The sequence below is a fragment of the Ruditapes philippinarum genome, unplaced genomic scaffold (assembly GCF_026571515.1).
Source record: "Ruditapes philippinarum isolate M1 unplaced genomic scaffold, ASM2657151v2 ctg2014_1_1_1_1, whole genome shotgun sequence".
NCBI classification, from domain to species: Eukaryota; Metazoa; Mollusca; class Bivalvia; order Venerida; family Veneridae; genus Ruditapes; species Ruditapes philippinarum.
The window spans coordinates 20,902-48,038 of NW_026859056.1; the positions used below are offsets into that span (position 1 = coordinate 20,902).

A 27,137-nucleotide genomic window follows, 5' to 3' on the forward strand; every position below is an offset into this window, starting at 1 on the left:
CACATAAATGAGGCGGACGCCAAGGGCGCTGCTTTGGTAATTTCATTCAACCGGTGGCGGGACATATTGATGAATTTTCAAATACGTACACCAAGATAAATAAACGTAATAAGCGTTAACAGTATAAATAAACACAATTAACATTTGAAAATTACTTAATAATCAAGATAAATTTAGTGTAATTGATTAAATCACAGTAATTCGATACGCTAAACTTCAAATTAACTTTGTAAATAGTATTTAATTATATATTATGTTCTTGTATGATTACAGTGTAAACAGTCTTCAAAATGCACGTAGAGATCTTTTTATTAATTCAGCATACCAGTTTTACCATTTGAAAAAATAAATTAAGTTTTCAACATACCTTTGAAAACGTAATTTTAGAAGGTAAAACGAAATTAAGTTTTATTTAAAATTCAAGGCTTATTTAATTTCTTTAGTTAGATAGATCTACTCATTTTTAATTCTCATATCATCCTCATATCTTCCTAATAACAGAACAATGCCATTGATGCCGACGCCCTAAAATTGTGTCGTCTGCGTAAAAAATATCGTCTGCATAAGTTTTGTCGTCTGAGTGAAATAATGTTCGTCTTCTGTGAAAACTCTTTTGTGACTCTTGCGTGAAAGTCTCCCATGTATATGTGATATTTGATGTCTCTTTCACAGAAACGTAGGATGTGAATGGATAAAGCACAAGCTATCGGCGTGGGACCAATCAACTCATTCAAAATAATGTCAATACAAAATCAAACAATTCTAATAAAAAATATATAACATATATAAAATATATTTCTGATACTATATTTGGTTGAAGTATATTTGGGTAGTTAAAAGGACCCTTGGGTTGTATCCTAGGGGAAGGGTTTGGTATAGTAGTAGGGCTTGGTCCAACGCTGATAACCTGTGGGGTAAAGACTTAGTATACTTATGCCTACTTCAACATGTTAAAATTAACCAAATAAATATCAGTATAAGTTCTGTCTTATTCGTAAATTTTGCGTCTGGGACGGAATTTATCACATATTCGTTGAACATGACCCTTCTCGAAAACGAGTTACCAAATAAATTCCATTTTGGTACATCTCAACCTCTTACCCTTAGCCAGTAGCAAATAATTTGAGAAAGTTTGCATAAAACAACATATTTCAACCTGTAGTGTATACTTTGTTTGACAATTACCTAAGATGGACTTTATTTGATTTTAAAGGCGTGTATACTTCACCCAGTTGGGATGGTTGACACAAGTTCGATCCACCACATCTCACGTGTCTGTGAGGTGTATGTCACGGAAGAATATCAAATCAAACAATGACGTCATCTTTATTGTCGTAAAAATTAAAGAAATGTCTCGTTATCCAAAATTGTTCAACACGTCAAAAATGGTGTTTTCGTTTATAAATTTAGAAACTTTTACTGTTTTCGGCACATCTATTTTTTCAGATTCTAAATTCTGCAAACATAAATATTTACCCACATGGCGCGAATTCTGACCTTTAGTACACGCATCAAAACAAAACAAGAAAAGTATTTACATCTCTAAATGTAATAATTAAAACCTCATCTTATTTTAAATTGACAAAGCTTCTTTTAAAAACATTGAAGTTATAAAAGAAACGAAAGCTTTTTGTGCGTCTTCGTTTTAACACTAGGTGTTAATGTAGTTTCCACTTTTGTTGACAGTTGTTTACCGGCCTAATTTCCATTTTCATTTATCAGTGTCAAAATCTATATAATTCAAAACAAATGAACCCAAAGTGCGTAAACTACCATAAAGGAGTGCACAAAAAAAATTCCTGTATTTCTATGGTAAGATAAAACTTAAGAATACGTAAATTCGCCCTTTTATCGACCTGTTGTTCAATCTATATCAAGTTGCAAAGGTAATGCAAAACTTTCACAAATAAAGGAAATTAAACAATGAAATCATGAACCAAATTCTGTTTGATCTCGTACCATAGAATATATCTATGTTGAGTAAGATGTGAAATAAACGTGGGAGAACAGCGCATAGAAATTATAATAATAGTGTTAAGAATATGATATGAATATGATATGATATGAAAAAAGAAAAATGTGGATAATTTAATTTGAATTGAAATTAATAAATGGTTTTATATGTGTTTTGAATATAAGATGACATGGGGAAAATTGCATTGTGTTCGTACGACCAAACTTCATTCAAGTGATTTATCTACTATACGGATTTCTTAAAGCATAATTAGTATAATTATTATATATAAATTTATTCGGAGAGTAGCGTGGCGAAATTGAAAAAAAAAAGTACGTTTGTTGAGTAAAAGAAAAGAAGACAAAATGTAGTAGTTATTCATTTTTTTATTAAAACGTATAAACGCTATGAAGTATATAAGATATATTGTAGCTTAAGACATGATATAACCTAACCGTATAGTTCATATTGTTATTTTAGTATAGCTAATAAAAATGCCAGCAATATTTATTGTTAAAGGAACTCCACTGAGGTCAAAAAGCTGTATCACATACATTTTGAAATGTTCACTAAAAACGGTAAAAAATATACAAAAATGATGATGACATATACTAAGGAGTAGCATTAGAAACAGATTTTGTGCAGGTTTTTTTTTTTTTTGTTTTTTTTTTTTTTTTTTGATAGGCCATTTTAAGTTTACAGCGTTTCAACGCTTTTCATTTATTGGTCAATTGGAAAATTAAATTATCACTGAACTTAATCGTCAAGACCTTAATAAATTGGTAAACAAAGTTCGAAAAGGGAATTTCTTCATGTAAAAAAAACTCAGTGGAGTCCCTTTAATTATCAGTTACTGAACTGAACATTTTTTTTCTTCATAACTTCCATCTGCAATTGTCATTTAAATTTTTGTATTACAAATTAACAATTAAGTCTCGTCACGTATTCAAAATGAAAGGATTTCAATAAATCAATAAGAAAAAAGGTATATATATATAAATAAACGTGTCAAGTAAGAATAGTTCTTTATCGCCTATTCATTTTACTTCCTTTCTTTCCCCGTATACATCTGTCATTTTTTTAGTTCAAAACAAACATTTATCTATTGAATTGTCGACAATCGTTTCGCTAGCGTGTATGGAAGAGGCCTTTTTTAAACAAATTGTATTCCAATTTATTATCGAGACTTTATCAACCCTTTACGTTTTAACCAACTGAAATATTTAAGAATGGTGATTTATCACATGCAGACGGTTATTTTTTGTTTGCTTTAATAATTTGGAATAGTAATAGGTATGTAGCTATTATTCTATTTTATCTATTATTTTTTATAACATTTTTTAGTAATTTTGAATTTAAACAGGTGGCTTTTCAGTTTGAGAAACGCAGATTGTACTTGTACACGTGGCTTAAACGTAAAAAAGGGCATTCTAACCAGAGATAATTTATATTGCGACCCGGCAAAAGATATACATTTGTATAACATAAAATCTATATAAAAATTTGTTTTACGTATTGTTATCTACACATACCGTTACATTTGTGACAAGGTTCGAGGACAAAAAAGAAAAATGTAGTTTAAGTACACACTTTTTTTTTCAATACTAACACTATACCAAATCATGAAGAACACAGAAATATTTGTGAACCATCATCAGATTCTGTTGTAAATGCTGTGCTGCGCTAGTGAAAGAAGCACACTAGTGTTTCCGCTATGCGGTAACCGGAAACGGACTAAAGATGTTGTCAGAGACGACGCACCACTGACGCCAGTTCCGGGGAAAATGATCCCCGATGAACCAAAAGAAAACCATAGTCAGTCCGATCCTGTGCTTCAAAAACAGGAAGTACAACCGACTGGGCCAGCTCCTGTGGTAAATAATAGGCCACAGGTTCAAGCGAAGTCCAACTTCTCAAAATTAAGGGTAAGGTTGTAAGGTCTTTACATAAAAAGTCTCAAATTATACAAATGAGTCTATCATAATGTTTTATCTCATGTTTCCGCCAATATTTAAGAGTACTCTTCATTTGTAGGTCAAGGGCTTTTGGGTTGAGTCTTCTAAATTTCTAGAGATAAGTGAGATATTTAATTCAATTAACTTTCACCATGATCATAGCTTCTGTCTTCAAACTTCAAACACTCAGGTGCTGTCATTTCGTAAACAAAACAAAAAATACAATAATGATGATAATAATAATAATGTTGTTGTTGTTGTTGTTGTTGTAACAATTTATACGGTTAACACGAAAGTTAAACGACTTGGTATCTATAGCACCGTAGATAAATATTGATTTAAAAAAGAATATAATAACGCATAAATATAGCAGAGGAAACGTAAAAATACTATACCCCGCGTATCGAATGTGTAAAAGGAAATGCGATCATTTGATTTTAATGTTATTTGCTTAACCATATCAATATGCGACTATTGCACAATGCAATGGTTTAACATGTTTGTAAATTATTCTAATTTGTAATTCGTTTAAAATATTCGGTGCACGTGATTTTACATAAAGATAACACATGGGATCTATTAAATAGAATATGTTTTTGTTTTACTGGACTTAATTATGGTTACGCTCATTAAAACTGATTAGATATATAGCTATATAAATGGATAGAGTTAAAGTTGAATAAAAGTGTTTTGTTTTTATTGTAATTCAGCCGATTGGAAACGCATTATCTTGATAAAGTCAAGTTAATTGTTAACGTACAAACGGTTATATACAAAGACAGACTTTACAGGTCGACGCCTGGCATCATTTTGCAGGTATTTAAGTGAAGTCTTCATTTTTTAAAATATTCTAACTTTAAGGTCTATTAAGTACTTTTTTAGGTTAACATTTCACTACAGTAATTATCATTCACGATACGAGCTTAGCCTTGAGTGTATTATGACCATTGCGTGAGTGGGTTTGCGAACGCTAAAATAATTGTAGAGAAGTTAAATGCCTACATGAATTATGCCCAAGATATGTTTTTATAATTATTTATCAAAAGATTTCAATTTCTTTTGTACCCATAGTTACTCGTGCGCACTAATTAATCACCTCGAGCGCACGACTAAATAACTCATGCGTACGATATAGTATCTCCTTCGGACGAGATTATAAATAAAAATTTACACATGTCATCTCTGCGCCACCGTAGTTTTCCTTACCGTTATCCATTGCTTTATTTCCTGAACCATAATTAGTTTTTGTAGCTCTGGCAGTTAACACAGTTACAGTGGTTGAAAGTTTAAACATGTGTTAATATTTTGCTACTTTTGTTGAAAATAATTTCACATTAAGGCCTACCTTTCTTTCATGTGACAATTGTATCTCTGATCATGTAATATCATTATTCTTACAGTATCTGTTAAGTTAAGCGTTATAAAACTCACGCTTTTTCACTTTCTACAGAAAGAAAAATTCAATCGTTTCTGGGCCAAAATGTTCCTTTAAGTTTAATACCTTTTCTTCTGTATTTATTTGTTTTGTTTTTTTATTTTTGTTAAAGTGAGATTATGCACAGTTTTATTCTTTGTCAATTTGAGCTGAATTTACTATAAATTTCAAATTGACAGTTAAAATGGTGAAAGACGAACAGTTTAAAAATAGAGGGAACAGTGATTGAAAGAATTGGAACTGGTTCATGAATATAAATGCCACACATAGATCAAAGAAAAAGTTGATAAGTCAAAAATGTTGATATATACGTTGTCATATTTATTCATTCATTCATTCATTCATTCATTCATTCATTCATTCATTCATTCATTCATTCATCCATTCATTCATTCATTCATCCCTCCCTTCGTTTGTTTGCTCAATCATCCAGTCATTCATTAATTCTCATTCGTTCGTTCGTTCATTCGTTCATTCATTCATCTGTTTATTTATAAGTTCTCATTCATTCGTCCATTCATTCATTCATTCATTCATTCATTCATTCATTCATTCATCTGTTTATTCATCATTCATTCATTCATTCATTCATTCATTCATTCATTCATTCATTCATTCATCTGTTTATTCATAAGTCCTTCATTCATTCATTCATTCATTCATTCATTCATTCATTCATTCATTCATTCATTCATTCATTCATTCATTCATTCATTCATTCATTCATTCAGTCATGCATCTGTTTATTCATAAGTTCTCATTCATTCATTCATTCATTCATCTTTCAAAAGTTCTCATTCATTCATTCATACTTTCAATTAGTTCTCATTCGTTTCATTCATACTTTCAATTATTCATTTTTTCGTTTTTTTTTTTTTTTTTTTTTTGTTAATTCGTTCACGTAATTTTAAAAGATAAATGTCTCACTGTCAAGACATATACAATGTATGTATGACAACAAGCGGTTCAGGTATAAATTAGGATAATTTATTTCTATCACAAATCAAAATCAAAACGATGTTCTAGCAAACTGTATTTCTAAAGTTGTTTCCTTTTTATAATAAATCCTACTGTTACCTATTATTCTTATTCAAATCAGGAAGAGCGCACAAGGAAATGACACAGTATTAGTGTTATTTAGTAGGATAAAAAGGGGAGGTTGACATTTTCAAATTTTGATAAACATTTCAATCATTCTATCCAACAAACTCTTATCAATATTTGATAAAAAATACAAAACAAAATTGAATTGTGCATCAAATTATAAAACGAGTTTATAAAGGAAATGTAATGTGCCGATTCTGACATTTATATTTTCAAAAAAGCAAAACTTACAATGTATATGCATATATTTTTAAGGGTCAATGTCTCATGCCGGCTGTCTAATATATGAATATTTCTTATCACTGAATCTTCAAACTCAAATTGACAATTCATTTTTTTTTTTTAGATTTTCCTAATCTTTCTTTTTTATAAAAAATATATAATGGTAACCATAATTTGCGAAAAAGAAACACAAGGATGAGATCTTCGATATTTCAAACTAAGCGTCACAATTGTTCTATAGTTCTACAGTCAATCCCCGCCAAGAACTCTTTAACACAAGTTACAAAATTTAAAATATCAATTTTCTTTACTTACAGACAATGAGTGCCCCTGGTCGTCTGCTAGCGACATATCCGCTTTTGCCGACATTCAAATATAGCGACAAGCTAGACTGTTATGTCGACGACATCAGTGCCTTAGATCCGGACATTCCTGGACCACACCCACCGCCGACAAAGAAGGCTGAAATATTCAATCCGGCGGACTATATTGATGTGGACAATAGAGCTGTGAACGTAAGTAAAGCTCGCTGAAAGCCTCGTAACTAAATTCATGAATCTTTTAAACGTGGCAAAATATATCATTGGGTAAGATAGAGGACAGGGGATGAAACCGATTTCCCGAGGGTTGGGATTTCTCAGTCCTCTATCTCATCTAATGATTGATATTTTTCATTTTACTGGACACACAAATTTCTCAATACAATGTTAAAACACCCGTTTAACTACTTTTGTTGGGCATTAAATCCTTTATTGAGAAGCAGGGCAAAGACACATCGAAACAATTTTTGACGGGCGAGGGATTTTTACGAATTGCATTTTTTGCACGAACGATGGTGTGCGCCGATAACTATGTATAGAAGAAACGGCTCGTTTTACCTAATAGATATCTGATTTTAAAATTAAAAAAAAAACAAATTCCCAAGATAACATTTTTTTTCAATACAGAACTGAAGACATTCTTCTATCTCTCAATCGTGCTTATGTATATATAGCCCCTCTCTGATGTCCGGTCTCCTCCGGTTTCTCCAGATCAGCAACATTTGGAAACCGGCGACAACTACACATATTTATTTACTGGTTTTTCCTAGTTATAAAGCAGTAATTTCTATTGCTAAAGATCATGACAATAAATGCAGATCTTAATATAAATACATTATTATTCTAAACTGTTTGTAAATTTATCCTAAAGGCATTAAGAAGGTAAGACTGACTTTAAAAACCAATACGACAAAATTATTTCAAATGTATACGTTTTTTTATTCAATCAGACACCGATCAAGTTTCATCGACAGTCGTTAAAGGATTTGGTGGACTATCTTATTGTTGGCTATGACGATGACATGTCCAAAGTGCGGGTCATTTACCGATGGATAACTAGCCAGCCTATCGACTTCCTGCCAATGAAGAAAACACCGTCTCAGAGCCAGTCTATATTTCAACTTTGGCGTATCAAAAATAAGAAAGGAAATTATGCCCAGCTTGTTAGCTTGCTATGCAGGTAAGAAAAACCATACTGACCCTTTGGTCTCTGTACTTATATCACCTTAAAAGTATTCACAACAGATAAAATGAAACCCCCTGTTTTAGTTAACTTGTGTCAAACAATATTTAAAAGAGTGAATATCGTACTTTGAAGCACTTTATGATCATAGAACCAGATATATAAACCAAATTCACAATCTCAAGTAAGGGATAAAGCAAACACAATCCACCTTTGGTCTATTATCACACTATATGTTTTCATTGTAATATATATTTCATTCAAGATATGCGGACATACCCTGTGTCATCATACATGGGACACTTAAGGGATCAACATACGAGGTCGGAGACCGAATCGATGATGACAAACACTATGGTGAATGGAACGCTGTCTTGGTCGACGGACATTGGCGTTTTATCAACGCTTATTGGGGCACATGCGCAGAGGGCGCTGGTGATGATTTCATTCCGAATGGCGATGACGTCATAGAAAATGGCGACTCTGCATCTAGACTGCATTATTTCTGTGACGAAAATTACTTTTTGACTGACCCAGATCAAGTTGTTGCAACGCATTTACCGACATTGCCAAACTGGCAACTTAAAAAAGACCCCCTGACTCTAACAGAATTTGAGCAGATGACATTTGTTAAAGATAGATATTTTAATCTGAAATTAAGAACATTGACTCACCCAAAGTGTGTTGTCGTGAGCGATTCCGGCCAGGTGGAAATAAAGTTCGCGATTCCTCGACAATCGTCATTGAACATAGACTTTCAATATCTTCTCTTCCGTCTGGAAGATGGTGTGGAGAAACGGTAAGCTATTTAAAATTGCCTATCTGTCATTTAACAAATGTTAGTTAGTTATATTATGACATGTATGTATAATCAAACATTTGGTGCCCTTACTGTATGTACAGAAGTATACTAAGGATGGCCTGTTCGATTTGGGATACGGAAAGAGCTAACTGAATTAAAGAGCTCTTTCGGACTGTTCGATTGGTCGCCTTCTATCTTAAGAAGCTCTTCTGTCTATTCCATCCGATAGACAGAAAACTTGGACAGGGTAAAAGTCACGTTATCAAACAGCATGTCTGACTAATATAAAATATTTTAATACTGGGAGTACTTACATTTTTCTTTCATCTGATTGAGATAATAAATATTTTATCACAAATCAAGTACAAACGTCAGCTAAAATTAAGGTCGTTAAAGTCTGACTGGACGCCATTTTGAAAGGACTGCCGACCGTCCGATTCTTTGTTTCAAAGATCTTGTAACTTATTAATTCTCTACTTAGAAGAGCACAATCGAACCAGCCATTGATTAATGCTTCATAGCGAATCTTTGGCAGCAACATTGTTTGAGTGTTCTTTTTTTTATTTATTGTGAAAACTATGAAGAATTGCGTAAGACAAAAAACTTTCTTTGCAAAAAGAAAATGCAAAGGACAAAGGACTTGTAATTTAGACAGACAGTATTTCAGCTTATAAATGTCTCAGATCATACTGTGGTATGTAATAAAATATATAAAACCATGGTACATTCCAAGTACAAATGACAGCTTTAAAAAAACCTGTTTCTTTTATGAATATTTCCTTATATACTACTTATGTGTTTGCAGATACTAGCATCGTTTATATGTGTTTTGCTACATTTCCTTCTCTTTTTTGTTAAAACCTTATAAGAAGATTTTTCATACTCCATGATCGTGTCGTTTAATTCTCATACCTTACTTTTTAATGCCCATAATGCCTCAAAAGTACATCTCAAAAACTTTAAATTTTTGGTGCACTTTTTAAGTTTCGAAAACGCTGCTCACTGGCCAATTAACAGAACAATCTTTTTCTTCTATTACATTTTGTCAAAGACAATGAGTACAATTACAGTAATGTGTATTTTGTTTGGAAGTCAAAATACCACTTTGTGTACATTTTCTTCTTTTATGACAAATGTTGTCACATTTAGCTGTAAGAAGATTCTTACATGGTCTTAAACCATTTTTAAACGTTATAAATTCATGTTTGCCCTTTCTTACACTTTTGAACTTCACCGACGCTAATGATATGCTTTTCCTATCAATAAGCGCAAAGTAAGGCTGCATTACCACTTCACAATGTCAAGTCAGGGCAAACCGTATTATTACATATTAAATATTAAGGTAAAAATACCTCACTGATTGCACTTTTTTCAACAGAATTGACCGGTATGTGTTCATGCACCGCACCAACAATAACGAGAATCTCACAGTGAAGATACGGTCACCGGAGAGGCAAGTGTACAGGTTCGAGCTTGTTGGCAAGGACGTTACCATTGGGGGAGACAACTATGACTATGATTGGATTGCTATTTATAAAATCATTTTTAAGTAAGGGTCCATTGCTTTTTATTAGCTTATTTAGCCCAAGAATAACAAACAATTATGCATAAATAGGTTTTATTATCTCCGACTGTTAATAACATAGTAAAGTATTTACACAAAAGGAAATGTTTTGTAATATATGTTATAATTGAAAATTGTAAGCATTTTTAAAGTTTGATTATGGCTTTGATAAATTGCTACAGTTATTGTTTCGTTATAGAATAAGCTCATTGAATATGTATGTTACACTTGTAAGGATTTTTATTAACTTTGACAATTGCATTAACAGCGAGGGAATGTATGGGTGTAAACCGTTTCCACCATCTCCGGCTATAGGATGGGGTCCAGGCCGCGTTGCATTAGATACAGGATTGGTTCCACTCAGTCATTTCTCCGGGGAGATAGAAATGGACGATTATGGAAAAGTGGAAATTAAATTTGGAATTGCAGACAAGTCGAGTATCGGTGACATGTACTACACTGCCAAAGTATATACAGGTGGGGAAACAATGGAGGAACTTCCGGATTACTGCGTTCATCGAGTTGAAAACGGTGACGTCATGTTTAATGCCATGACACCGAAAAGGGGAGAATTTGTTCTTAGACTGTTTGTTAAAGATGGCCATGATGGTAAATCGCGGGAATTTTGTGATTATTTACTTATATCAAATCAAATAGACGAAAATGGGAGGTTTCCGAAAGGATTTCAAGCAAGACTGGGTCCTAAAAATCCGGCTTTTGCAATTTCTGGTCTTAGCCCTACGAAGGCGTCCGGATTCATCCGAACGGAAATGGACGAAGTTAGCATCGGATTCTCTCGTGATGAAGATATTGAACTGTCCGTGAACTTTTCAGGTGAAAAAGTTAAACCATCAGAAGCACCATTATTATTAACTCAGAAAGAAAATGGACCAGTTGTCAACTATTCTGTAAGGTAAGACAGCTCTTGCTTTCTTCCAATTTTTTACAGACATATAGATTAAAAGCCTAGTGTGGTCTCATCAATTAACACATTGAGAACTAGGCCTTATTTCAATGGGGGCGACCGTGGCCGAGTGATTGACTTCAAACAACTTGCCCCCTCACCGCTGTGGGTTCGAATCCTGTTAGGGACTTTGGATTCCTTCATGTGAGGAAGCTATCCAGCAAGCTTACGGAACGTCGGTGGTTCTACTCAGGTGCCTGTTCGTGCCTGAATAATGCACGGAAGACACCTGAGGTCTTCTTCCACCAGTAAAACTGGAACGTCACTATATGACCTATACTGTGTCGGTTTGACGTAAAACCCAATCAATCAAACAAACAAACTTATTTCCATGTTTCCTTTTTTCCTTTTGTTGTTGTATTCATGTTTCTGTCTTGATCTGGATGTTGATCTCTCTCTAACTCTATACAAAAGAAATCTTAAATTGTTGTTCAAATACCACCCTTGACACTTAAAAAATAACACAGTAGAATATTATTGCGCAGAAGTCAGCACCTAGTCAGAGCCTTGTTTATTGTCTTCATTGTGTCGAGGTCTGTTTAAAGTTGGTAGATTGACCTGTCATTTGATTTGTTGATGGCACTTTAAGATGTTATTGTAAACCTTCAGTTCCCAAGCATGCAGTTTCTGAACGCCATTTTCCCCAAATATACTCTAAATTATACATACATATACATGTCAATATCATCTTTACCTATCAGATTACCAGAAACAGGCCAGTACGGAATAAAAGTTCGTGGAACCCGTGAAGATGGCAATGTGCACGAGCCATTATATGATTACGTCATAGACTACCGAAAACCAAAGAAAAGAGTCAAATCGGACCCAACGATCGAACAAGAAGCGAAAATGTTTGGAAGTACAGGTATTTTGTTATATATTGGCTTTTTTGCCAATTATTAACGACTCAGTTTAACATAAATGTTTCTACTATTTATTGTAAATTCAAATATACGCGGAAAGTAATTTGAAGGTAGATTCAGGATGTTTTATGATGATAATCAAACAATCTTTATTCGTATCATTCAATAACGTACAAAGCGCAGACGAATTATCAGGGTCCTAAGCTAATTCCTTTTATTGTAAAATTCCTCTGACATCATTTCTTTAGATGAAGAAGCTGAGGAAAAAGAAAATTTGGAGACTGAGGAACCTAATGCAGAATCAGAGTCAGGTAGATTAAACTAACCTTGCTCGAGCTATGACCTTGACCTATCAGCAGCTAAAGCTTCTTGTTATTTCTTTTTTTTTTTTGCTTTCCAACCAGATCATTAGGAAATACTTCTTTTTTCTTGGCTATTTTCTTTTTTACTATGACGTTTGTTCATGTTCGAGCTAAAGTCTTGGCCTACTAGCATCTGGCGCTTGTTATTATTTCTTGTTTGTTTTGCTTTCTAGATGTTTAAAGCAGCACGCCTCCAGATTCATGCTTATTTTCATGAAAAGTTTGAAAATGTTTATTAATGTGTAATATTGTGAAGTAACCAAAAGGAAGCAATTAACACATTAGCAATGGCACTTATAAACCACGTAAATTACCAAAAAATGGTCAAAATATGCATAAAATGCCTTTACTGCGTTAGTAACGCAGTAGAAATATAGTTGTTAATACTGAAAAAAATCAGTCATTAATCGCACATAATACAGGTATGTAGAATAGTATACTTGAATCCTGAAACTGTTTACTTTTCCTTACATCTTAGTACATTTTTCTTAAGTTTGATTTTATTGAAATGGAGTCATCTGGAGGCATGTAGCTTTAAGAACGTTGTTATTTATTCCATATTTTCATTTTTCTATATTTGTTGCTTGCCATTAGGTCCATGGCATAATGTTGCTTTAAAATAGTATATAAGTTGTTATAGATATAGTTGTGGCTTGTCATGATTTAATATTGAAACAAGTTTTTCATGTTTTACCTGCGGTACATGTAGTTATTATTTTACATGTAGAAGTTAATATGGCAATCTTATGTAATAATCGGTGTCTACATACAAAAATTAAATATGTTACTCTGTTTGCATACTTCGACGATTAAAGCTTACGCGTTGGTTGTATGCGTCTTAAGCTGTATACGTTGTAAGTTGTATAAGTCGTGAGCTGTATACGTTGTAAGCTGTTAATGTCGTAAGCTGTCTATGTCGTAAGCTGTCTATGTCGTAAGCTGTCTATGTCGTAAGCTGTATAAGTCGTTAGCTGTATAAGTCGTGAGCTGTATAAGTCGTGAGCTGTATACGTCGTAAGCTGTTTATGTTGTAAGCTGTCTATGTCGTAAGTTGTCTATGTCGAAAGCTGTCTATGTCGTAAGCTGTCTATGTCGTAAGCTGTATAAGTCGTTAGCTGTATAAGTCGTGAGCTGTATACGTCGTAAGCTGTTTATCTTGTAAGCTGTCTATGTCGTAAGTTGTCTATGTCGTAAGCTGTCTATGTCGTAAGCTGTCTATGTCGTAAGCTGTATAAGTCGTGAGCTGTATACGTCGAAAGCTGTTAATGTCGTAAGCTGTCTATGTCGTAAGTTGTCTATGTCGTAAGCTGTATAAGTCGTAAGCTGTATAAGTCGTAAACCGTATACATGTAAGCTGTATACGTGTACGTTGTATACGTCGTAAGCTGTTTCTACTTTTTTGGTTAGAAATCTTTACTACTTATACAAAATTTGTGTGATTAGCTGTCATAAAATATTTCACATATGATCACTTGATGTTAAACAAAAGACACATCCTGAATATAGTTTTCCTAAGTTCTATGAAGGACGTATGCATCTAGCTTAATGACACCTCATTAAAGGGAGGTAATAAAGCTCTTCGTAATTGCTTCGCTTCTTGATTTGTCAACTGCTATCAAACTTACAACGTTCATATTTACGAAGTTGGTGGTAATCTATAATAGCGATAACTTTTTACCAATTTAAGAGATAATCCTGTCGGATTAAAGATACTTTTGTACAAATACACGATCTTTAAAGAAAACAGATGCAAAAGTCTGATTTAAACCTGAGCTCTTATCACTTTGCTTTTGTGAGGGATTAAGATTTAAAACTGTGAAAGAACGGTTCTTCTAGCTTTTATGACCATTTTAACTAGATAAATGGGTAAGAATTTTAAACATTTTTTCTATTCTTTTTATTTCATTTTTAATAATAGAATTCCAAGATAAAGTGTTCATTTCTTCATCAATAGTAGTAATATGATTTGCATCAATGTGCCAGTCAATCGAATCCGATATTTGATAGAATTGTACAACTTGTAGAATGTGACTATTGGTCGAATTTATTTATGTCGAAAGTTGTCGAAAATTTGTAAATTTTGCCCAAAAAAGTAAAAGAAAGACAAATTATAAAATACAGCTCAAAATGTATGACATATTCTAATTTCCCTCAGATATTCTTGATTATGAGTTAAGAAGTAAAACTATTTCGAGAGTTAATCACTGATGTATATGCCATATGAGTAAATTTATGTCAAAATCTGATATTATATATATGCAATTATGGTAGAAATACTGCGGTGCCAATATATCGTCAATTGAGAATGTAACTAAAATGTGACCAAATATCTTAATAGATTATGGAGCAGAATATTTTCTTGTGAAACAGATCTCTTATACTTCTTTTTTCTATAGTTGGGTCATAGTTAACAGAACATTATTCATATTTACTTACCGTTATAACCATCAAATCAAGACGGCCTCAGAATTTGTGTGGTTGGGCTATTTCAAGTGTTGTAGGATTAAAGTTTATTTCCGTCATTTGTCGTAAAAAAAAACTTATTTTCGATCAGATGTCGTAGTCTAAAAAAAAGGAAATAAATAAATAAATAAATAAATAAATAAATAAATAAAAAGAAAGCAAAAAATAAGAAAGTAATATTTTCAATGTTTTGAAATTCCATTATGCCTGAAGTAAATGCATTTCCGATTTCAGACAACTTTACGGATGTTCTACGTCGGCGCGTGCGCATGGCGATAGAGGAAAATAGTCCGGAGGAATTAAATGCTGTCATTAAAGAAATGAAAACATTAAAACTTCCGTCCATTCAACCGGACATCAAATACGCAGAAGAAATGCTGCAATTATTGAAGATTAAGAAAGGTAACTGCTATTTATTTGATTTAATTTGCTTTTATTTCTTTCGAATTTGCAGCCAGTCAGAAAAGTAGAAGATTTGGGTATCATATGGTAATCGGAACATCTCTGCTTTTATCAATGGTCAACTCGGATTGATCTTGTGGATATCCTTTTAAAGGGACTCCACTAAGGTCTGGTGACTTAACAGGGCCTGGAATCATAACTTTTATAATTGTGAAGCATTTGACGAAGGTGTGGACCTATAACTTTGTGTAAATTTTCAAATCATCTGTTTGCTCTGTTTCTCCAGAATTATAACTAATTATTTTTTTATTTTGAAAGGAAAAGTATATTTGTTCATTTTTCTTTAAGTATGTTTCCCTTTTCAGTGCCCTAAATGATTTAGGCAATAATTTCAATTTTAATTTTGTTAAGTTGCTGGACCTCATTGGAGCTTATTTAACGATAATTTTTGTATTCGGTTCGAATCCCATTCATGTACACATAATGAATTAAGCATTCATCATTAGAGCGAGTCTCAAAGCAAATACACGTCACCTTAACTTCATTTTGATCCAGTTTCCTACAGGGGATTTTAATGTATAAACAAAGGCCTGTACTCAATTCTAGACATTTTGGTATGTACCGGAATCGTTCTTGGTTCGGTTACACACGGATTTTATCATAGCTAGAATTTAAACTGGTTCTCTTGAAATTTAGTTGGTTTCTAAACTACTTGGAGTTTATTTAGCTTATCAAAAATTTACATTACAGTCCAAAATCAAATAAAACGTGGATAACGAAGTACATTGTTACGTATATACTAGATTTTAAATTAGACTCGACCCGGAGTTTAAATCTGGTATGCTTTTATAGATATGTGGGTATACACAGATAGTGTAAATAGTCGGGGATTCGTTTTTGATAACAGCTAATCATATTGATGTTCGACACCAGGTTAAAATTACACCTCCTTTGCGATTTCAATATTGCATAAATATGTTTAAAAAAAATACAAATATCTTTTTTTCTTATCAGAAATGAAATATGCACTTAATCCTGAATTCCCTTGCTTATGTCAAGTTTATTCGGGATAATATTAACCGAATGAAAGACATTAGTTCGGAAATTCTTTGATCCGGACATAATTTTGTTATAAAAAACCAAATTATGATCAAAGGACGTGAAGTTCACAACACTTTTTTGAAGTAGTTAAATAACCCATAACTTGCTAAATTTTATAAGTGGACATGCCCATCTTGAAATCTGGATAAAAACATTCATTATTTTGCGGAAAATTTGCAAAATAACTTAAATTACTTAAATACGTACAGTGCAGACCGCGAACAGTCACCACTGATGAGCCGGTAGATCTTGGTCTGCACTGGTCGCATGGGAACAAACTGTTGTCATTAACATGCAGGCTCAGGGAAAATTGTGGTATTGGACAAATCATGTAAAAAATAGAAAATCTTTGTATTACTTAATACAGTAACATTATTTCCATAAGCTGTTTTAATGTGTAGATCTTTTAGAAATTTCTACCAATAAAAAAAATTACAACTGAAATCTGTTGAAAGAAACTTTCTCTAGCTTTTGACGCTCATGTTAGACTTATTTTTACACGTTTCAGTAAACTATGTAACTATATATACTACTACCACTTTGTGAATCGATTAGGCAAACCAAGTTTACAAATGTAGCAAAGATATAAAATTATTTTTCAGTAGATTTCCTTACACTGCACATTGGTAAGATTTATCTGTAATTAGATGAATAAATGTACTTTACTGTGCCAAAATATCACTTAATATTGATTCAACTCCCTTACTATATATACTGCACGATGCAATCCGTTGTATCCTGTGAACTACGTGTACTTTTTGTTGAATGTGAAATATTATTCGCCCATTTTAACACATCAAGATAATAACTTTGATTGACGAAGGCGATAGTAAGAATAATTATTGTTTTACATAGTTACTATAATATGAATTTTGGATTATAATTATGAAATCTAAAATCTCTGATAGTGCGATGCAGTGTTAATGCACAAGTAAATTACAAGTTATGTAGATTACATTATTATTCTGATATTGATTTACAGGGAAAGTCATCTATTAAATTTTAACTTTAGTCCATATTCAAGATATACAAGTAAGTGAAAAAATAGAGATTCTTTGAAGGAGAGGTAGATAGGAATGTCATAACGACACGGACAAAGGTTGTGTCACGTTCCTGCAATTCAGTACTAGTTAGCGGACTCATGTGTTAATTATTTTAAGCACGAAAGGGCACCTGAATAGAAACACCGATCTTTCATAAGGCAGATGGATAATTTTCTCAAATGAAGGAATCCACATTTCTCCCTGACCTTGACAGCGGTAACGGTCAATGGTTTGAAATCAGCGGCCCCAACAGTTAACCATTCACTGTCTAGCAACAGAGCCTTTTTTCCAAGCGATTTTTTTTATAAAAATGAAAGTATATAGAATTGCTTAAAAGTGACACAGGTATCACTCAATAGTGATGATGCATATCGTGAAAAACGGAGATCTTTAAAAGCAATGAAAACAGTATGAATACGAAAGTTAAAACCGACAAAAGATTAATCCATAACCATAATTGAAGTCAAGCAACATAAATACAGGTATACCTTAGTTTTAACTAAACCCAAAACAACCAATTCACGTCGAGTATATTAAGTTATCAAGACATGTTAGTGAAGCATGTATATGTCATTATATTTAAGTCTTTTCTTTACTTTAATACTTCAGTTTCATGATTAGATTCTTTAGCTATCTTAATATTGACAAAACTACTACTTATGTGCTTTATGTACTTACAGAGTTACTAATAGGAATCCGGGACAAAGACTCAAAAAAGATCAAAGCAGCATTAAAGAAGGTCAAGGCCGCTGGCGTTGAGGACAAACTTGAAAGGGAGGTCACAATAGCAAGGAGTCTACTCCAAAGGCATGATTACAATCTGTCTCTTAATTCACGTTCATTACGGAAACACTTAATTTCTTCAGTAAATACATGTGCACTTAAAGGGACTCCACTGAGGTTTAAAAGTCTAAAAACATAACATTTTAAAGTCTTACATAAATGAGTTGGGGCACTTTAAAGAGAAACATATGCAAAGATAGTTTAGAAATATACTTTGAAATAAATTGAAAATCGTATTTTTATGCTTTCCTTAGCCCGATTTGAGTGAAAAGCGTTTAAACGCTTTTCATGTTTGGACATTATTTTACAATTTGAATAATTATTTCTGGAAAAACGAAGTGCGCGAATGATCTGAAATTTAGTGGTCTAAACCTACATCAACTGATACATTTATCTGGAAAAATATTTTCAGTCCCATCATGTCAAAAAACCTCAGTGGAGTCCCTTTAATATCCGAAATATAATCGTAAATGCTTATATATACGGTGTTCCGTTTGGACAATAGTGATTTCTATTTCATCTTTACCCGCGATGCACGATGACACGATGGTGAAAACGCGATGGTACGATGACACGATTATGAAATTACGATGGTACGATGGTGAAAACACGATGATACGATAGTGAAATCGCGATGTTGCGATAGTACGATGGTTAAAACGTTATGTTTCACCATCGTGCCATCACGCCATCGTGTTTTCACCATCGTACCATCACGTATTCATCATCGTACCATCGCGTTTTCACCATCGTGCCATCACGCTTTCACCATCGTACCATCACGTATTCATCATCGTACCATCGCGTTTTCACCATCGTGCCATCACGCTTTCACCATCGTACCATCGCGTTTTCACCATCGTATCATCTCGCTTTATCTATCGTACCATCGCGTTATCATCATCGTGCCATCGCGTTTTCACCATAGTACCATCGCGTTTTCACCATCGTGCCATCTGTAGCGCCGATATATGTCCAAACGTCGAAAAATGTCCAAACGACGATAAATGTCCAAAAATTGACGATAAATGTCTCAATCGCCGATAAATGTCCAAAACTCCTTTAACGATATAAGTCCAAAAATTAACGAAAAATGTCGCAACAAATTAGGTGCTCATAAATGTCCATATCGGTTAACGATAAATGTCTCAACTTTTCATAAGCTAATTTGTAACTTATTGTATTTGATACTGTAACAGTCTATCCAACTAACCCGTGATTTTACCCTCTGGTTTACCCCCGACGTAAAATGTATCATACATTGGTCTATGGGAGTTTTACATTGAAGGATATATTGAAGTAACGTTATAATAATATATAATTAACACATGACTGTCGGGGTGATAGAGGATATTGTCAACACGAGAGCTGGTATATTACACCGAGGCGCAGCCGAGGGTAATATGCCGGTTCAAGGGTTGGCAATATCCTCTATCACCCCGACAGCCATGTGTTATTTCTTTTATTATACCGAAAAAAAACCCTTAGGTCAGCAGTCTTTGCCTGAAAGAAAATACAGATCATCACTTCACAATTATAGCTATTTTGATCATATACACAAAAATAGTATAATGTATGTAGATAAAAACAAGAGACAGACAGTCAGACTAGGAAATAAATAATATTATGCTAACTGGGTACTAAGGCATTTTCGCTTTATGAATGAGTTATGTAAGAGTTTTGTGCTCCAAGGTGATATAAGAAATATTCCCCGGGAAATATATTCTAGGAGGGTGATATTCGATCAGAACACATTGTAGCCCTATGGGAGTTTTACATTGAAGGATATATTGAGGTATAATAATATAAATGTTTAAATGACACCATCATATAGCAATTATAATGTTACTATTCGAATACTGTGTAATATTTATTTTAATCTGTTGACAAAAACTTTTAACATTTCTTCTCCATCCGACAAACGTTATTTTGAAATTATCACAACTTGTCAATGAATATTTTCATCTTTAAACTGTTTTTTACACATATATTAACTTGTTTACACTTGGTTATGTCTTGGTTGCAACTTCGGTAATGTACTGATGCCATTTCTTACGGTCTTCTGTACCATATATCTGCAATCTCGTACCAACAAAGGGCATCAGTAGTACGAATTATGTAATTAGTGTATATTTTATTGAACAGATCACCTATAACAGTGATTTTACGGGTGATTTGCTATTCAAACCTTTCTGGGTAAGTCGAGGAAGACTTTCAAATATGAATACCAATTCTACACTTGAGTTCACCTTGACCAAGGCGTCCTCAATTCGTCCTTAAGGAAGCCTTTCCCGAGTTTGAGTGGAGGTTGAGTTCGAGTGACGACACTGAATATAGCTATAAGTGTAGAGTAGCGCAATGCAGATGTTAACAAACATGTATGCCACCCTAAACACAGCCAATTTAATATTATAACATTATATTTTTAAATGTGTATAAAAAATGCATAGTAAATTTGTTATGGAATACATGTATATCATTACCATGGGGCAGAACCAATATGACCCATGGGTCCATGAATTGAGTAAACCCTGTAGTTGTCAATGAGACAATGTTACACACAAAATATCTTCTAAAAACAAGCTTTTCATGGTGAGGTCACTGTGACCTTTACCTTTGACCTACTGACCCCAAAATCAATAGGGGTCATCTACTAGTCATGGCCAACCTCCACACAAAATATGAGGACCATTAGCTAAAGCATTGTCTAGTTATTGAGCGGAAATGGCATGGTCTACGGACCGACGGACCGACCGACCGACCGACATGGGCAAAGCAATATACCCCCACTTCTTCGAAGGGGGCATAATAACTTATTTTATTTGACTTTTTTTATCGTTGGTACCGGTTGCCCATATGACCAACGTCCCCTGAAGATTGTTAGTATATTATTTTTCGGGGGGATAGTGCATGATACAGAAGACGCCCCGTTTCAGAGGCGACTCTGGTTCTTTTAAGTGCCCGGTGTAAAGCACCAGTACAATGCACCTCGGTTTAACTTATTTTTTCCCCTTTTAATAGTAAGGGAGATAGACTGTATCCAACAATCAACTTATTTTCAAATACATTTTTTAAACTTTTTTAACAATCTCACAAGCATCCCGCTAGAGTCCCGGTGGTCGGTCGGGTGATCCAGGAACGACCGGGGTACGTCCGTAACTCTGTCGGCAACGTCCGTGATGATCAAGGGCTCTGTCGGGGCTCTACCGGTGATTGTCGGCACTCTATCTGACCGTACCGGGGCTCTGCCGGGATCATCCGGGACTCTGCCGACATCATCCGGGGCTGTGCTAGCATGGATCTCAGCTTTTATGATCTCTTTGGTCGAAGACTTAACAGCGTTTGAATATCGTGTTAGGTCATCCGTCGTCCACTCACTATCTGCATTATCCGTAGTTTCAACTGGACTCTGCATGGATGGCCCGGAGTTCATCCTGGTTGTTATAAGTATGGAAATTGGGTATCGCCGTAGTGCTACCGGGGTTATTGAGGCTGCAACAATATTTTCATCCCGGATCGTCTGGGGTGGTCCTGGGCTTTGCCGGGATGCTGGTGAGAACGCTACTTAAATCGGTACTTTTAATCCCTATGGAAACCTTTATAACTGGCTGATGCATAACTGTTGATCATAGAAATAAATGCAATTAACATATGAAAAGTCGAGACATTTATCGTTGACCGATTTGGACATTTATGAGCACCTAATTTGTTGCGACATTTTTCGTTAATTTTTGGACATTTATCGTTAAAGGAGTTTTGGACATTTATCGGCGATTGAGACATTTATCGTCAATTTTTGGACATTTATCGTCGTTTGGACATTTTTCGACGTTTGGACATATATCGGCGCTACACCATCGCGCCAGCGTACCATCGCCTTTCGTTCAGTAGAATCAGTACACTTACAGAAATATGTCAGATTCTGATACGGCAGATAAAAAAAAACACGTTTAGAATACTTAATAAATAATTTTAGTTATAAATAATAAAAGCTGTTAACTTTGTATTAAACTTTCCATTTATTTCATTATACAGTATATAGATCAAAGACCATTTAATATATGCTTATACATGTATAATATATGTTTATGTATTTTAATATATGTTTGCTTTTTTTTCTTTTGCTGTATTTAAGATAACAACTTGAATTTTCATATGTACGTACAGTGCACAAGGACGACAACTTTTTAAATTTTTGAGCGATTGCCTGTTGCTATTTTTCATGTTTTAAATACTAAGATACCAAAGATACGCAAATAGAAAGGAGGCGGGGATAAATAATGAGGAGGCATACATTGTTGATGAAAATGTACCATTGCGCATGACCACAGGAAGACGATGGCACGATGATAAAATCGCGATAATACGATGGTGAAAACGCGATGGCACGATGGTGAAAACGCGATGGTACGATGGTGAAAACTTGATGGTACGATGATAAAAACGCGATGGTACGATGGTGAAAACGCGATGGTACGATGATGAAAGCGCAATGGCACGATGATGAAAACACGATAGTATGATGGTGAAAACGCGATGGTACGATGATCAAAACACGATGGCGCGATGGTACGATGGTGAAAACGCGATGGCACGATGGTGAAAGCGCGATGATACGATTGTGAAAACGCGATGTCACATCGTGTTTTCACCATCGTGCTATCGTGCCATCGCGATTTCACAATCATGCCATTGCGCTTTTATCATCGTACCATCGTGTTTTCACCATCGTACCATCGTGCCATCGCGATTTCACCATCATACCATCGCGTTTTCATCACGTACCATCATGTTTTAACCATCGTAACATCGTGTTCTCGCGTTTTCACCATCGTACCATCGTGCATCGCGGGTACAGACTAAATAAAAAATGATGATTGTCCAAACGGTACACCGTATATATTAAGTATACTGCTTGGAAAATCTTATTACATTTAGCTTAGGACAAAAGGAAACATATTAAAAAGGCAATGCATAACATTAAAGAAGTTGCATTTGATATTGCACTTCCCGCAGTTTTTTTAATGCTATCCCAAGTAAGTTTTGATGTAATTGGGTTTATCTAAAAATAGATTTTAAATATCTATTTATAGATTGAAAAAGCTCCAGCGGTTATTGCACGCGATATTAGACTTGGACCAGTCTACGATAGCTGAAATAAGAGGATACAGTAGTCCACCTAAAATAGTCCACACAGTGATGATATCAACATTGCTTCTCCTTGGTCACTGGGAGGACGAAACCAAGGTAAAACAATTAAATATATGTTTGCAATTAAATATATATAAACAATGAAATATATGTAAACATTAAAATATGTGTAAGCTATGAAATATGTGTAAGCAATGAAATATGTGTGAACAATGAAACATATATAAACAATAGTGTAATCAATGAAATATATGTAAACAATGAAATATATGTAAACAAAGAAGTGCATGTATATGTAAACAATGAAGTTTATGTAAACAGAAAAAAATATTTAAACATCTATATGTTTTATAGTTATTGCGAATAGGGGCATTATAACAGAGATTCAAGAGAGCCTACGTGTGTTCCCTTAAAATCACGCAAGAACATTGTATAATGTTATGTGCTGAAAGTGCTATAATAAGTGCTTAATAGGTTATTGTTTTTGAAATTTGATAATAGTTAATGTCATTTCGGACATTACATATTCGGATATTATTATTTTAGGAATTAAAATTGCCTATGTTTTACATTGAACATCTGTATGTCATTTAAGGAATGGAAGAATATACAGATAGTGCTCGGGAAAACAGGCAAGGAGTCCCTTAAGAGGCTGATTGTGGAGTTTAAGATAGAGAAGTGCCCACTGGAGGTTGCCATGGGAGCTAAAGACTTTCTCCGTGACTACAGTATCGACCAGGTTCGTCTAGTCAGTGCTGGATGTGCTACCTTCTTTGTATGGGTACGTGATTTGATATTTATGTGTGCAAAAGAGCTTAAAGACTTTTTGCTACAGATAGAAATAGACATATAGGCAGAATGAAAACTGTTTATTAATAAGCTCACCAAAACCGAAGGTTCGGGGAGCGTTATTGGTATCAAAGGGGGATACTCCGGCGTCCGTTGTCCATCGTCATACGTCAACTGTCGTCTTCTTCTCTGAAACTGATGGACAGATTTACCTCAAATTTGGTCTACAGCATCCTTGTGACAGTCAGACTTAAATTTTCTCATGCCATTTCAATTGGCTCTTTTAATGGGTCAACAGAGCTAAAAATAGAAAAACATCTTCTTCTACCAAATTAAATGATAGATCATCACCAAAATTTGTCTGTATCATTCTTGGGTAATTTTGTATCAAATTTGATAACTTTAATTTGATTACCCCCTTTTATGGGTCCCTTAAAATAGGAAAAATCTTAAATATCTTCTTCTACAGAACTTATTGATGGATGATCGCCAAACTTTGTCTGTAGCATTCTTTGGTAGTCTTTTATCAAGTTTGCTCATATTATTTGATTGGCCACTTTGAGGGGCCGCTAAAGCTAAAAATGAAAATACCTTTAAACGTCTGCTTCTACAGAACTAATTGATAGATGATCACCAAATTTTGTTTGTAGCATTCTTAGGTTGTCTTTTATCAAGTTTGCTCCTATAAATTTGATTGGCCCCTTTTAGGGGCAGCTGAAGCAAAGATAGAAATACCTTTGAACATCATCTCCTACTTAAATAATTGATGGAAGATCACCACCAAATTTTGTCTGTAGCATTTTAGGTAGTCTTTTATCAAGTTTGCACATATTAATTTGTTTGGCCCCTTTTAGGGGCCGCTAAAGCTGAAAATAGAAATACCTTTAAACTTCTCTTTCTACAGGAATAATTGATGAATGATCACCAATTTTTGTCAGTAGCATTCTTAGGTAGCGTTTTATTAAGTTTGCTCATATTAATTTGATTGGACCCTTTTAAGGGCAGCTTAAGCAAAAAATAGTTAAACCTTTGAACACCATCTCCTACTAAAATAATTGATGGATAATCACCAAATTTTGTCTATAGCACTCTTAGGTAGTCTTTATCAAGTTTGCTGATACATGTATTAATTTGGTTGGCCCCTTTTAGGGGCTTAAAATTTAAAGTCAGAAAATATTTGAACATTATCTCCTATTGATATAATTGATGGATGATCACCAAATTTTGTCTATAGCATTCTTAAGTAGTGTTTTATTAAGTTTGCTCATATCAATTTGATTGACTCCTTTTATGAGCCGCTAAAGCTAAAAAAGAAAAATATTTGAACATCATCTTCTACTGAAATAATTGATGGATGATCACCAAACTTTGTCTGTAGCATTCTTAGATAGTCTTTTATCAAATTTGCTGATATTAATGTGATTGGTCCCTTTTAAAGGCCGCTAGAGCTACAAATAGAAATACATGTAAACGTCTGCTTCTACAGAACTAATTGATGGATGATCACCAAATTTTGACTGTAGCATTCTAAGGTAGTCTTTTTATCTTTTACTGAAAAGCAGTTGTTTTAGTGAGCGACTCAGGGCCATCATGGCCCTCTTATATTGAACTACTTTTATTAAACTTACAATCTGAAAACAGAAACATTGTAAGTAAAAATAATTAATGTCGATGATTTTTTTATGAATCCCACATCCCCTGAATTTGAGTTTTAGCCTACGTTATGTCCTGTCATGGGCTATACATTTATTTATACATTGTAAGTCTTTTTACTTTATATTTTTACATTTGGTTTGTTCGTAATACACATAAAACATGTAAAGTCTTTCTGATTGTATATTCTTTGAAAATAGACCGTTTTATAAGAAACTTCACATCCAAATATTCTGTTGTTACTTTTGCAGGTGAAAGGTGTTGTTGAAGAACTAGAGAAGAGGGCTGGTGATGAAATAAACAATATACGACCTTTGACCTCGAGATCACGTCCAAATCGCAGAAACAAAAGAGAAATGACTTTCTTAGGAGATCTGGATATAAATTCTGCACGATAGCTTTTTATGTGAACTTGTTTGTTTATGGAAACATTATAATAATGAACTATGAAAAGGGTATAGTTGATTATATGTATGCATAGTTGATAACAATGTATTCATGTATGCAGTAATTTATTGCAATGTTTGTGCAATTAAGTTTATACGAGACTGTGTCAGAATGCGTTACTATTTTCTTCAAAAAGATATTGTTTAGGATTTTGTAATATATATATATATATATATATAAAAAAAAGAAGTTCGATTCCTTGTGTGGATCTCATGTATAAAAAAAGTATGTTTTGGGAAATGCACAGTACAAAGTTCTTTAATTTTTTATACGTTTATTTCTGTTAGCGCTTTCAAATGTTTCTACATATCTTCAGACAGTAACGTATAATATAAACAAATATATATTTGTTATGTTTATATTATACGTTACTGTCTGAAGATATGTAGAAACATTTGAAAGCGCTAACAGAAATAAACGTATAAAAAATTAAAGAACTTTGTATATATAAAGATATTCCGTCCTTTAGTACCATGTGTAGTTGTAACGTCGTCACTCACGTGTTGATTGATCACAGGCTTCTTATCACATTTACGCTTAATTGATAATGATGGGACATGGAAATGAAACAAAAATA

General features: G+C 33.8%; 1 protein-coding gene across 5 annotated transcripts; it reads left to right on the plus strand.

Annotated features, from left to right (window-relative positions):
• Positions 1-2,901: 2,901 nt before the first annotated feature.
• Positions 2,902-26,814, plus strand: LOC132755022 (uncharacterized). Of its 5 annotated transcripts, XM_060745800.1 has the most exons (14): positions 2,902-3,247; positions 3,505-3,879; positions 6,988-7,185; positions 7,941-8,170; positions 8,439-8,972; positions 10,354-10,524; positions 10,808-11,452; positions 12,205-12,368; positions 12,615-12,677; positions 15,426-15,593; positions 18,418-18,544; positions 23,614-23,767; positions 24,267-24,452; positions 26,365-26,813. In XM_060745800.1, exons 2-14 carry the CDS (start codon positions 3,625-3,627, stop codon positions 26,509-26,511), a joined length of 3,042 nt encoding a protein of 1,013 aa, XP_060601783.1. In that variant the 5' UTR covers positions 2,902-3,247; positions 3,505-3,624; the 3' UTR covers positions 26,512-26,813. The 5 variants fall into 5 exon arrangements, with proteins under 5 accessions (XP_060601783.1, XP_060601785.1, XP_060601782.1 ...); XM_060745802.1 differs by lacking the exon at positions 3,505-3,879 and having other exon boundaries at positions 2,908-3,247; positions 26,365-26,807; XM_060745799.1 differs by lacking the exon at positions 2,902-3,247 and having other exon boundaries at positions 3,299-3,879.
• Positions 26,815-27,137: the final 323 nt, after the last annotated feature.

Bases quoted from the DNA above. Each gene is read 5' to 3' on its own strand.
- LOC132755022 (XM_060745800.1), top strand. From the start codon at position 3,625: ATGCTGTGCTGCGCTAGTGAAAGAAGCACACTAGTGTTTCCGCTATGC. The intron at 3,880-6,987 runs GTAAGGTTGTAA...CTTTACTTACAG, and splicing joins CCAACTTCTCAAAATTAAGG to ACAATGAGTGCCCCTGGTCG. The intron at 12,369-12,614 runs GTATTTTGTTAT...TCATTTCTTTAG, and splicing joins GAAAATGTTTGGAAGTACAG to ATGAAGAAGCTGAGGAAAAA.